At 33.0% G+C, this 14,607-nt stretch overlaps 1 protein-coding gene across 1 annotated transcript; it reads right to left on the bottom strand.

Moving 5' to 3' along the window:
- Positions 1–425: 425 nt before the first annotated feature.
- Positions 426–2,100, bottom strand: LOC131647989 (protein DMR6-LIKE OXYGENASE 1-like). The gene is made up of 3 exons (XM_058917792.1): positions 1,646–2,100; positions 1,159–1,486; positions 426–968 (listed from the first exon to the last, which is right to left on the bottom strand). Exons 1-3 carry the CDS (start codon positions 2,089–2,091, stop codon positions 708–710), a joined length of 1,035 nt encoding a protein of 344 aa, XP_058773775.1. The 5' UTR covers positions 2,092–2,100; the 3' UTR covers positions 426–707.
- Between the last annotated feature and the right edge of the window lie 12,507 nt (positions 2,101–14,607).

The following is a 14,607-nucleotide window of genomic DNA, read 5'->3' as shown; positions in this document are numbered from 1 at the left end:
ATAATTTTTTCTCATTTCTTTCAAGATCACAATCAAGCTATCCCATATCCACAAACATTACATCATTTCTTTCTTTTCTATTTGCATTTACATTATTTCATGTCTTTCAATTTTATTCTTAATCTTTCATCTATACAATTTTAAAAATTTGTTATAATTAATTTTTTAGATCTAAACAAACAAAATAAGGGAAGTAAAATATAAAAAAAAATGATTTTTTAAGCCGTCTAGTTCAGCAAAACAAATTCTGGTTCAACAATTATTTTGGTTTTTTGCGGATAAAATGGTTTTATCCCGATTTTATAGATCTAATGGTTTGTTGGTCCAAATCGAGCCTGATTAAACTACAGTTCGAGGTTTAACCGGCAGGTTCAATCTAAGTAATATGACATTCAAAAATAAATCTAAAACAACAAAGAAACAACCAATTTCAAATTCATTGAAAACAAAGAAGGATCAAACATTTATTTAAATTAGAGGACAAGTTCCACACAAGAAATTCTTTATTTTGCGACACACAAGGTAGAACGATTTCATAAAACCGCCTCTTTCACACATTTCGACAGTTCCCAAGATAGTTCTTGTCAACTGTTATAGTAGAATACATAAATTAATAAAAGGAAGCTCAATTTATTTGGTCTTTGAAGAGACTAAGGATATGGAAAACAACAGACAATCCAAAACAAGAGCCATATAATTTTTAATAGCTAATTCGAAGTCTTGAAGTCATAAATTTCTTTACCCGCAACCTCTTCTTTGTTGAAATCATGGTGGGTTCTATTAGCGTAATATTTTCCAAAGTTGTATGGTTTGTATTTTGCAGGATTTTTCTCACTCACAAGCTCTTCGGCAGGCTGCACCATAACATGGTGACCTGGAAAAAAGAAGAATGGATAAGAATATCTTTCTTTCACTGAGCTCACTACAGCCCTGTGTACTGCACTGTCATACTTGTCATTGCTCCAAACCTGCAAAACTCCCAACATTAATATTGAAACAATTGAATCAATGAATAAAATATCGTTAATTAATTTCTTTTAATTTGAAATTTATGGTTTATATATAATTATTTTAGTGTTAAACTTATAACATGACAGCTTGGAAAAGTTGATGACATGGTGTGCCAATATTAAAACTGTTATCATAGTAACATCGCACCTGAAAAACATCACCCAGATTGACAACCAATGCACCGGGAACAGGTTTAATATTAACCCAACCACCAACTGAATTTTTCTTAACTTGTAAACCTCCAGTATCATCTTGTGCAAGAATAGTCAGGACACAAGGATCCTTGTGAGGACCAATTCCAAGTGCCATATCAGGGAAATGGCAAGGAGGATAGTAATTGAGCCTCACAAGGCTTAGTTGATTCTTGTGGCAGTCAAAGAATTTGTCACCAGCTAAGCCTAAGCTCAATGAAATTAACTCCAACAACTTGAAAGATAGCTTTTCTACTTCTCCACCATATTCCTTCATAGTTTCCCTAAGAAAAAAACATAATGATGGTTTTATCTTGCATTCATTTATAAACTATGTCAAGCTTGATTTTATGTCAACATTGTTTAATTTTTTTTTACATTAGTACCATTAAAATATAATTAATTAATTATATATATAGTTTAAATCATTTAAGTAAGAGCACCTAAAATGTGGAAGGGATTGAGGCCAATGATTTGTTAGAGTCCATAGGTCTGAGTCATTTGGATCATCAGTACAAGGGACTTGTATTCCATCATAAATAAGACAATCATAAACCTCTTTCCAGTCTCTGGTCAGATTAGTATGCTCGGCATCATGATATCCTGTTGCATTAATAGCATCTCTTCTCAATTTCTTTTTTTCCTCCATACTTAGACCAAAAATTTTTTTGGTCTCATTAGCAACCTTATTGATAAGATCAGAGGGAACTCCATGATTGATTACATGGAAAAATCCCCATTCTTCGCATGCCTTGCGAATCTCTGAAATGAGGTTTTCTTGGTGAGTCTGTGAGAGGTCGATGATGGGAATTTTATCAACTTCCACAAAGGTAGAGAAGTTGGGACGGTGTTCTGTGGATAGTATGTAAGATGAATATACGTCTGCCATATTTTGAGTGTTTTGTAGGACGTGAAGAACATGCTTCTTTCACGTCTTTATATAGAAATTATAAGCATACTACATAGAGTGAACGTGGAATAGAAAATTATTAAATATGATGGCTTTATGTTTCTTATCACACGTTTATAAAAGTTCTAGCATCATTATTAAATAGGGATGAAAACGGGTCGGGTCGGGTGCGAGTTTCACACTACCTAAACCTGCATCCGAAATTGACATCCGAACCCAAACCCAAAGCCAAACCCAATTGCTGTTCGGGTGGAAAAATACCCGTTGGATTTCGGGTTTTTTCACCCAAACCCAAACCCGTAACAAAATACATTTTTCCTACCGCTTTCCACAATATTATATATATATATATATATATATATATATATATATATATATATATATATATATATATATATATATATATATATATATATATATATATATATATATATATATATATATATATATATATATATATATATATATATATATATATATATATAAGCGGGTGTGATTTCGGGTTTCGGGTGCGGGTTTCATACTACCTAAATCCGCACACAAAATATCAGGTGGCACCTAAACCCAAACTCAGTCAACTCGGGTTTTCACCCGTTGACTCGGATTCGGGTGCGGGTGGGTCCACAGGTTTGGGTCTACTTGTCATCCCTATTATTAAATACAGACAATATTATTATTTTTACGTCTTCGATTTTCTTATGCAGTAACGTGGGCGGTTTTCATCCACCAATAGGGAATAGAATATTATTAAAAGTACTTATATCATTATTAAATACATACAATATAATTATTGATGAAATGGGTTTTCTTAGCTCTCTGCCTTGTTGATTCTTATCACATGTAAAGCACTGGCAGTCTGGCATCATTAAATACTACATAGAGTGAACATGGGCGGGTTTCTTCAATGGAATAGAATATTATTAAACCCTTAAACTTATTCTCTTTCTACCATTCCTTCTAACACTAAAAAAATCAAGAGAGGTGAGGTTAACATGGTGAAGTTAACTTTCTAGTTTATCATGGTAAACTACTTCTACTAACATACATACTATAATAGGTTAGTAAATTTTTTAATAATTTATACAATTAACCAATAGATTCCTAGTATGTATTTTTATAATTTTCATAAACATCTCAAAAGTTAAAAAATTATTTATTTGCCTAGATAAATATTATAAATAATTTTTTACATTTATTCATTATTTTATATCCATAAATATGGTACTTTTTAACTAATAATCATTTTTTGCTTGTTTTGTTGTGCATCTTAAAAGAGATAGCTTGCTTTTATTTTTAAAATTATTCATGAACTTACAGTTTTCACTTTGCTGGACATCTCATTAGATTAGCATTTGTCTTTGTATAAGAGGGTGATACCACAAACATTGACTTAATTTTGTGATGAAATTTTTTTTTTTCGTGTGAGATAGTTGGAAAACGCACACAAGACTTAAAAATCGCTAATCAAATATTTTTTTTGTTAAATAATTTTAAATTAGTATGAATATGTTTTAGAAAATTATTAATTAATACAAATAAATTATAGTTAATGGGTATGAAAAAATTTAAGAAAATTATTAATTATTTAATTATGGTTACTTTCATATAACATTAAAAAAATTTAATATTAGTCAATAATTAAAAATAATATATATATATATATATATATATATATATATATATATATATATATATATATATATATATATATATATATATATATATATATATATATATATATATAAGAATGTTAACTTTAATTAAAGTATAAATTAATTTAAATTTTAATAATTAATCATTTTATTAAATTTGTTTATCTCATTAATTAACTATATATGATACATACTTTTTGATTTTGTATTGTAATTTTTATTTCATTTTCTTAGTTATCATGTATTTAAAATAATATTTAATTTATGTTGCAAGCTAAAGACTCAAATTATATTGTTTATATTTTTTTTATAAAAGGTAAATATTATATATCAAAAAGAGGAGCTACAAAAAGGAGGGGGACCAAACCAAACCGTCACTCAAAAGTGTGTAATTCTAAAGTTAGGTTGGCCTAACTTGTTGGATAAAGCGCTAGACAAAATGTTTTGCGGAAGATTAATGAATGCCTGATAACAATCTACAAAAAGGCCTTCATTCGCCAACAAGTCGACACACGAGTTAGCCTCTCTATACACGTGAGTAATCAAAAAATGGATCTTTCTATTATAGGCACGGCAATTAGACCATATATTCTGAAGAGACCATGGGATAGATGCAAAATTGTTGAACGCTTTTGACGACTAGGGAAGAATCGGTTTCAAGCCATAACCGCATCCAATTATACTATTTAGCAATCTCAATAGCTCTCAATGCTCCAGACAATTCTACAAAAAAAGCATTGTTGTTACCTAAGTTTTCATCGAAACCAAACATAAAGTCTCCGGAACTGTTGCAGAAGAGACCACCACAAGTAGAATTTGTGTTGTTAGCAGCTCCATCCGTATTATCCTTTACCCAATAACCAGAGGAGGGATCTAGAAAATCTCTTTGATCTGCATGGGCTTTGATAAAAGTAGCGACACTTCTCCAAGACGTAGGAGTGTCTTGGAATCTAGTTTTGTTTCGGCAGCTCCAAATAGAATGAATGGTATTAACAACGAGAGCCTAAATCACCACCCACACTGAGGACTCCAGCTCAAGTCACAAACTTTCCAAATATTTGCAGCGCAAGAAATAGTGATCCTGAAGTTTAAAACCTGAGACAACCAATTCCAGATGTTAACAGCAAAAGGACAATAAAAAAAAGATGGAAAGGTGATTCTTCGGTGAGACGGAAAATGCTGCAGATGGATGGAAGAAAGCAGCCACACAACTTGAGATTCTCGTCTGTTGAAAGCTTATTATGCATTAGCCTCCAAGAAACATACGATCTAGCAGGTGGGATGTCTTTACTCCAAACAAATTTAGCCCAGTGAATGCAGTTTAGCTATATTGTATTGTAATAACTTATTTAGAAAGATTTTTTATAAATAAATGGTAACTGTTTAATTTTTTAAAGGGAACCAATTACAAATAGATAGCACTGTGTGTCCACTAAGGTGATTAAAATAATCTAGCAGTTCAAGATTAGAAGTTAGTTGGGATCTTCTTCAACTATATATATATATATATATATATATATATATATATATATATATATATATATATATATATATATATATATATATATATATTCCCTCTGGTCTCAAATATAAGCAAATTTGCAAAAAAGCTCACCCTTTAATTCTTACTCTCTTTCTAATTCTACCCCTATTTTTTGCTTTGGAAATTGTTGCAAACATTTAAAATGTAAAAAATTGTAGTGATATATTTGGAATAGTGACATTGAATGTAATAAATATTGATTTTTTTTGCTTATATTTAAGACCATAGAATTTTTTTTCTTATATTTGAGACCGGAGGGAGTATATATATATATATATATATATATATATATATATATATATATATATATATATATATATATATATATATATATATATATAAAAGGCAGGATCCATTGACACCAGGTAAGTCTAAAAGACTTACATCAAATCTCAACCATTAATAGCATTCGATCAAATGGTCTTATAAATAGCCTATCTTTAGGAGAAATAATAGGCCATATATATATATATATATATATATATATATATATATATATATATATATATATATATATATATATTTATATATGTTTTATTTTTATTTTTATTTTATTTAATGTAACCGTTTGATCAATTCTTTTATCGGTTGTGATTTGGTGTAAGTTTGTTAGACTTACACTTGATGTCAATGGATCTTGCCTCATATAATTAAATGTGATATAATTAAAAAGAAATGTACTGTGAGGCGTGTGCAAGAGCCATTCAACTGTCTGATCCTCTAGTTGAAGGCTTCGTTCGGCTTCTCGTATAGGTATACTATAATGGCGGAACCCCAGTTCCACTCGTGAACTATAGTCAGATCAATAAAGTACCGGAGATAAGTCATGTCTACGTAGGTTGCACTTTTGTCCACAAAGAGGGCAGTGCCAACCAAGAACATGAACCAACACCGCAGAGCGCAACCACGGTGGTACTCAACAAAAACCCCATCACCCTCCTCCTCGGACTCCGATGCCGCCACCAAGTGGTTCTCATAAAGCTCTTTCAGGCTGGAAAACCGGATATGTGCATCACTCGTCGCTCTGCACTCATAATCCTCCATATTTGGGTTCATACCCAAATAATCCACCATCCATTCTATGGCCTCAACCCTCTGTATCCGAGAATGGTCCAATAACCTCCATCTGATTGGTAGGTGGAGCAGACATGCAAGATCATAGAGGGTGATCGTCATCTCCCCAACAGGAAAGTGAAAAGACGAGGTCTCCTTGTGCCACCTTTCAGCAAATGCCCCATGCATGCCGTGGCTTATGGTAATATATCTGGTCATGCATAACCCGCCAAGTCTGGAACCCGCTACAACAACATGAAATCACTGAGCTTGCGATTTAAATAGATCAAATATTTTCCGCGAATGGTCCACTGATTTTATGGTAGACTGTTCTTGTCACAACAAAAAAAACAACAATATTAGTTAAACCGTATAAATTTATTTGAACTATTTGTAATTAATACGTTTAAATTAGAAAGTGTAAAAAAAACCTCGTCGGCCCAAATACGTCGAGCGACATGGTCATGGTAGTAAATCAAGAGGGATATGTCAGACGGCCCTCCCGAGAAGCCGCCCTCCTGTGCATCCTGAGCATCGTCGTGCTCAGGGTGAACCTCAAGTACCTCCTCCTCCTCCTCCTCGGCAACCTTCTCCTCCTCCTCCCGACTAACCTCACGAGAGCAAGACGCCCGAGACAGCCGACTCCTCGGTGCAGATGATGATCCTTCAAGCCTCATCCATTTGGACTTGGACTCGGACTCATCCCCGTCCCTGTCCCGTAGTCACTCCTTGCTGAGCCGATGTTGTCTATGTCTGCCTCCCCTGTCTAAGTCGTGCAGTCGGTCCCTGATTATCTGTCATTTTCTTGAAAAAATGTCATTTGTAAGAGTATGAAGAAAACAAAATTAAAAATTAAAAAAAAACAACTCAGACCAAATTTCAGAAGTGCATATTTGAAACTGGTCTGAGGTGATTTCGGAAATACACTTTCGAAATTATATGCGAACAACCATTTTTGGCAGAGTTCCATTTCTTGCCCTAACTCAACCAAAATTCCATTTTTTTGCATCTAAAACATATCTTTGAAGTACAATAACTTCAACCTACAGCATTGTCCTAATTTCTAACAACAAAAACAACGTTTTGAGTCTATAGTTGGAGATTGTTGAAACTTACAATTTCTTGAAGCTTTTAGTGTCAAGATAATGGAGATTTGAGACTTGAATGAAAGTTGAGTTGAAGTTGTAGGATATGAAATGCGTAGAATGGAACACTTGAAAATGAGTTTGAAGTTGATTTTTGTGTATTCTGAAAACTGAAAGGAGTGGTTGTTTGTGTTTGCCGATAAACCAAAAAATATTTCGGAGATGCATCTCCGAAGTCACATTTTTTTTATAAAAAAAGTGGTGTTTTCGGAGATGCGTATTCGAAGACATGTTTTTTTTTTATAAAAATAGGTGTCTTCGAATATGCATCTCCGAAATATAAGGGTATTTTGGGGTTTTCACAGCGGATCTGCGAGTATAAGGGTATTATTAGACTCAAAATAAGTTATTAGTTTAAAAGATATTAACTATAAAAAATTACAAAAGATTATCATTTAATATTTATATCATAATTATAATTAAAAATTTAACTTTCACGAAAATTATAACAATAAATTTATAATAATACGAAATATAAATATATGTCATTATTTACTAATAATATCCCATTTTTTAACTATAACTTAATCTCATTTAATTACTTATTATAAAATTTAGTTACTGTATTTATTTGTTCAATTTTATACTGTAAAATATCAATTATAAATATTTTATTAATTACTAATCATTCCACACTTTTAATTATAATATAAATATCATTTAGGTAAAAAGTAACTTAGTTTGAAAAATAATATAAAAACTCAATTTTGTGTTTTTAATTATTTCATTTTACACATATTATAATATTGTGTTCATTTTTGGTTGCATTTTAGTTATTTATATTTGTTAATATACTTTTTATTGACTATTGATATTATATTTTTGTTTCATTGCATTTAAATATGATTATAAAATTTAATAATTATGTTATTTGTTTAATTACATATAATAATGTTTATTAATATTCTAAAATAGTTTTAGTGAAACTATCTTTAACATATTATATAAAATCATATAAATAAAAATAACCTATAAAAACATTATAATCTTCGTATCACTCACTACCATGTTACAATTTAAAATATATTTTAAATTTTAAAATTTTAACTTATTATTTAATTTGAAATTTGAAATGTAGAAGGAAGAGATTTTTAACTTATATTTAAAAAAAATATACATATATATTGAAATTGTATTTAGATTTTTGTATTTCTTCTCTATTATAAATAATTTATATAAAAATTATTTATATTCATTTATATTTATTTTTTATAACAAATATTTATTAAAATTCAATTTAGTTTTTCTTATTTTCGGCCATGTAATAGATAAATAATTATAAGTTTTGTAAAAAAAATATCATTTTTAATTGTCTAAAGTAAATAATATATTATTATTATTAACTTTTTTTTACCATTTTTATTTGAAAATTATTAATATTTATTATTATTTATGTTAATATTACTTTTTTTGGAAGAAATGTTAGAATATATTCCAAAACTTAATAAGTACATAGGCGATCCGAAGATCTAGGCAAAACAAATCGACAAAATACACGTTACACCCTACTGCTTGTAACATCTTTCAATCTATTATAATACGCATCAAATCTTTCCAAATTTCCGCTCTACATAGGATCATATCAATAATAATGTTACTTCTAAGGCGATTCGAATTAGTCTGTTGGAAAATAATGTTATTACGCACTGTCCAAATGACATATATTATTTTAGTTAATGCAATTTTAAGTAAAAACTTTTACACCCTTTTCCATGAGTCCAACAGTCAATAATGGCATATATTGTTAATATTATTATTATTATTAATAATATATATTATATTATAATTATTATGTTTATTATTATTATTATTATTATTATTATTATTATTATTATTATTATTATTATTATTATCATTATTATTTATTTTTATTGTTGGATCAAATTAGTAAATATTACAATTAGGATTTTGCTAAGAGTTGATATCATGATCGATAACACGTGGTCAGTGTTGTCTTCATTATAACCTTGAATTTATATATATTAAGATCTCTCGAAAATGTTTTTAAATTTTATAGTCGCTAAAGTGTTAAAATCGATTCAGCATAATCAACTTCAATACATTTCTATTTTAAACTTATATGTGTTGTAAGTGTCAGATCCTTATCACAATTATTAATGGTCCAAAGAAATCACATGAATCATTCCTACAGACCATATAATAGTAGCTGGCATCTTTTAATAACACTTGAATTATTAAATATAGACCATATATGGTGGGGGAGACATATATTTACAAATTCAATTATTAACAAAAAAAAAAAAAATTTCTTTAGCCACCTCCCTATGGGGTCACCCCCAACGAAAATCCCAAAATACCCCTGCTTCGGAAATGAACTTCCGAAGTGCTTTTTTTTTTAAAAAATTTCCATAATTCGATGAAAATAATATATACAAACCGAAACAAATAAAAATAGTGTGCTAAAGATACAATCCGAAAATAAAAAATAAATAAACCCGACCACTACTGGGTGTGCCTAACCCTCTCACCCTGGGCCCTCCTCTGCCGCCTGTACCCCGCCGCACGGCCCGCATCAGTGACGATCATCTCCATCACGGCGACTACATCTGGACCGCCCTGCTGAACGACACCTCGATCCAACGCGTCCCGCCCAAGCATCTCTATCCGCTGGCAGATCGGCAGGAGATCAATGGCGTGGTCATCCTCGGCCTGCTGGTTCTCCAGGATCTCCTCATGTGCTGGCCTAGGAGCGCCGGGAACGTCGGGTCTCAGCAGAGGATGTGACACCCGATAGAACCATGTGACGTATCCCTCCCCACTGTGCCAGTCCTGTGTGACCCGAGTGAGACGGTACTCCTGCGGTACCACATGATGCTGCCAGTCCTCCCATATGGCAGTGAGCTGCACTCGGGTCACTGTGTCGGGAGCAGCCTCAAAGGGTGACCTGGGTATCCGCTGCACGAATCCGAACTGACGCATGCACCGCTCAGGGAGATACCGGACCATGATGGTAGTCCCGCATGCCAGCCAGCCTGAATATAGAACAATGTCGTCAAAGAGGACAATCTGAGCGTAGTCGCTGAACGGCCTCCAGGTGACGTCGTCGTGCATCGTGCGGTCCAGGTACAGACGGTATGGTCCCACCGCATCGTTCTCCCTCTGGAGAGCGTATCTGGCGGCCCTGGGCATGGCGTCCACGTACGCAGGATCGATGTGAAAGCCGTGGATGCGGGAGAAGTAGAAGATGATCCAGCTCTGAAACAGAAACATGATAATGTATTAAAAATAAATACGAAACATAAATAAATAAATACGATAATGTGTTAAAATAAAACGTACCGTAAGCAGTGTGCATAATCCGACCAACTGCCTCGTCCTCCAGTTGGAGGCCTCATTCAGCTTCTGGTAGAGATATGCCAGAGTAGCTGCCCCCCAGTTCCACTGGTGAACGGTATCCAGGTCCATGAAGTAGCGGAGGTAGGTCACGTCGACGTACCTGGCACTCTTATCCATAAAGCATGCAGCGCCTACCACATGCATGTATCAGCACCGGAGAGCGCAGCCGCGGTGATACTCTGTGAATAGCTCGTCACCCTCACCCTCAGCCTCGGCAGCCGCGTCCAGGTGGTGCTCAAAATAAGTGCTCAGTGTGGTGAACCGGACATGAGGCCCAGATTTCGTGACGCACTCAAAGTGAGCAACCTCGTGCTCCATGCCCAAATAGAGTGTCATCCACTCAATGGCCTCGACCCTCTAGATCCGGGAGTGGTGCAACAGTGCCCCCCTAATAGGCAGGTGGAGAAGACACTGCACGTCGTGCAAGGTGATCGTCATCTCCCCAACCGGCAGGTGGAAAGAGGACGTCTCCTTGTGCCAGCGCTCCACAAATGCCCCCTGCATGCCGGTGCTGATAGTGGTGTAACCCGTCATGCAGAGCCCGCAAAGCCCTGAACCTCGCACATGGTCGTTAAACCACTCAGCTGTTGGTTTAAACAGACTAAATATCTTCCGAGCGTGGTTCACCATTTTCAACGGCTCTCGCTCCTGTTGAAAAAAAACAAATAAACGACATATATTAAATTAGCGACATATATTAAATAAGCGACAAATAAACGGTTAAACTATAAAAAATGGTGACAATTAAACGGTTAAATTAAAAAAAATACCTCTCCCTCCCAGATCCGCCGAGCGACGTGATCGTGGTAGTGAATCAGCACAGAGGTGTCAAAGGGCCCTCCCGGATAGCTGTCCTCCTGCTCATCCTCCTCCTCGGCTGGAGGGTCAACATCTGGTACCCCCTCCGGCTCGTGGTAAGTCACTGCCGCCACCTCCTCCTCCTCTCGCTGGCGGGAAGAAGATGCCCGAGCCAGCCAACTCCTAGATCCTGAACCAGATGTACCCTCTCCCACGTCCACGGGAACTCGCACACGGCGTCCCCGGCCCTTCCCCCGTCCCTGGGTCGACGCCAGCTGCGCCGCCGCCCGCTCGCGTCTAGCCGACGCAGTCTGGGACTCTCTCCCCTGTCTGATGCGTGCTGGTTGGTTGCCTGACATGTTCCTGTAAACAATCGAAATCGATTAATATGCGAGGCAAATGAAAAAAAAATGAACTTCTGGTACAGTTCGGAAGTTCATTTCCGAAAACTGGGATGGAGGTGTTTTCGGAAATGAACTTCTGAAACACCCCTGCGCAGACCTTCAATACAACCTCCAATGGCAGACCCAAAAAACCTAAACCAAAACTACTTTTATGCCTACTAAACATCCTAATATCAGTACTAACCTATCTTAATGTGATTTTTTCAGTTTCTAAACACCCTATTAGAGTTTATTCAAATAGATCTAAAACTTGAAAAAACAATGATAAACTTACCAATTAGTGTTTGATGATGAGTTTGGTTGAGTTTGGAAGAAGAGTTTGGCTACTTCACACTTGCTTTTGCAGGTTTTTTGCAGAGAGTTTGAGTTTGGAAGTGTTTGATGATGATTAGGGTAAATGATTAGGGGGAGGGGGGCTGTTTTGCTTAATCTGCAAAACGCGCATTATTTCGGAAGTTCATTTCCGAAATGCTGTTTTCGGAAATGAACTTCCGAAATAAGACAATTTTTTCAAAAAAAAAGGCGCTTTCGGAGATGCATCTCCGAAAACACCTTTTTCTTGCATTTCGGAAATGCATTTCCGAAGTTAGGGGTAGTTTGGGTTTTTCACCAGAGGTGATCACCAAGAAGACATGGGGGTTGATAAAGAAATTTTCCAAAAAGATCATATCTATGCGAGGTAGCTCAGATTTTGTTGCCACATCAAATATTATTATAGTGTGTCCCATAACGTGAATAAATTTTTAATAAGTAAAACTTAGTTTCTTTCAAAATATTTGGTATATCTTCATAGGGATGGAAAAAATTTCATATCAATGAGTATTTGCGGGTTAAACTCGTCACGGATACGGGTTGAATGACTTAATGAATATCTACGAATAAAGTTAATAGATATTTAATTATTTATTTCTTTACAGGCTTGAATATAGATTTTTTTAATAAAAAAACAACTTTATAAAAAGAAGCAAAGGGTACAAAGGAGGGGGACATAGACCAAAATCCTTCGATCTCAACAAAAATGAAAGTAAGGAAGACCTAATCTATAGCGAACCAAATCATCATACACAGACATTGGAGTTTCATTCCACCAGACAAATCCTTGAATGATAAAACCTAATGAAGTTAGAGTGTTTGCACCGTGATTTTCTTCTCTAAGTAAATGAGAATCACTCTCTAAATATATGAGAAAGAATAACAGCATATTTTTAATCACGTGTATACAATTGGTCCACCTGTTTTTGAGAGATCAAGGGACAAATTGAGGCTTAAATATAGATTTGATTGTACATGTACCAGTGGGTGTCCGTGTTTGTTAATAATTAATAAAATTACTTAAATATTAATTAAATAATAATTTTTTAATAAAAAACTAATATTATTATTATTATTATTATTATTATATATTATTAGAATTATTTACTTGAATATGAAATTATTATTATTTTGTTGAATTTAATTATTTGATAAAAGAAGAAATAAAATGAATGCAATTCATTTTTTTATTATTATTAGGGTTAAATATATTTTCGGTCTTTTATTTTTAGTTCTTATAAAAAAATGACATATTTTAGTCCCTACAAAATTCTTATACATGCAGTTTTAACCTCTAATATTTTTTTAAAAATTTGAAAACTATTTTTAATTACCCTTAGATTTTTAAATTTTTGAATAATTTTTTTCATACGCATTTAGAATATTATAAATATTTCTTTACCAAATTATACAATTTATTAAAATGAGAAGAATTAAATATGAGTTTTTTAAATTTCAAAAGATAATGATAAAAATAATGCAAATCTCGACTTAGAAATCAAATTTTCTGTTACTTTTTTTTGAGGAACTTTTTATAATATTCTAAATATGTTTGTAAAATAATCATTCAAAAGTACACATCGAGTTAACAACAGAGACTAAAATTACGTGCATAATAATTTTGTGGGGACCAAAATATGTCATTTTTTTATAGGGACTAAAAACAAATTTTGGTAATTTTATAAGGACCAAAAACATATTTAACCCTTCTTATTAATATGGATTAAATTTAAAGTTATATTTTGTTTTTAATAGGGATAAAAGAATTAAATTAAAGTTTTTTAAAATATTAAAATAATAGTATATATAGATATCCGTTTAATATTCATAGATATCTCAATCGTGTATATCTCAAAACTTATAGATATTTGTTTGGCAGATACCCACATAGATATGGGGTGGGTAGCGGGACACTATCCATTGAATAATGGGTTTGTTTTTTGTCCCTATAAAATTATCAAATTTTATTTTTGGTTCCTATTAAAAAAATGATATGTTTTAGTCCCCACAAAATTATTATGCTAGTCTCTACTATTTTTAAAAATTTTGAAAATTATTTAATAACCACCCTTAAAATTTTAAATTTTTGAATAATTTTTTTTATACATGTTTATAATACTATAAATAATTTCTTTACCAACTTATAGAATTTTTTTAAAATGAGAAGAATTAAATATGAATTTCTTAAATTTCAAAAGATAATGCTAAAAGTAATGCAAATTTCGACTTAA

Source organism: Vicia villosa, linkage group LG2 (assembly GCF_029867415.1).
Source record: "Vicia villosa cultivar HV-30 ecotype Madison, WI linkage group LG2, Vvil1.0, whole genome shotgun sequence".
Classification (NCBI taxonomy): domain Eukaryota; kingdom Viridiplantae; phylum Streptophyta; class Magnoliopsida; order Fabales; family Fabaceae; genus Vicia; species Vicia villosa.
Note: the sequence above shows the minus strand (reverse complement) of the source record. Positions and strands in the feature narration are given on the sequence as shown.

Bases quoted from the DNA above. Each gene is read 5' to 3' on its own strand.
- LOC131647989 (XM_058917792.1), bottom strand. From the start codon at position 2,091: ATGGCAGACGTATATTCATCTTACATACTATCCACAGAACACCGTCCC. The intron at 1,487-1,645 runs GTGCTCTTACTT...TTTTTTTCTTAG, and splicing joins CAATCCCTTCCACATTTTAG to GGAAACTATGAAGGAATATG. The intron at 969-1,158 runs GTGCGATGTTAC...GGAGTTTTGCAG, and splicing joins ATCTGGGTGATGTTTTTCAG to GTTTGGAGCAATGACAAGTA.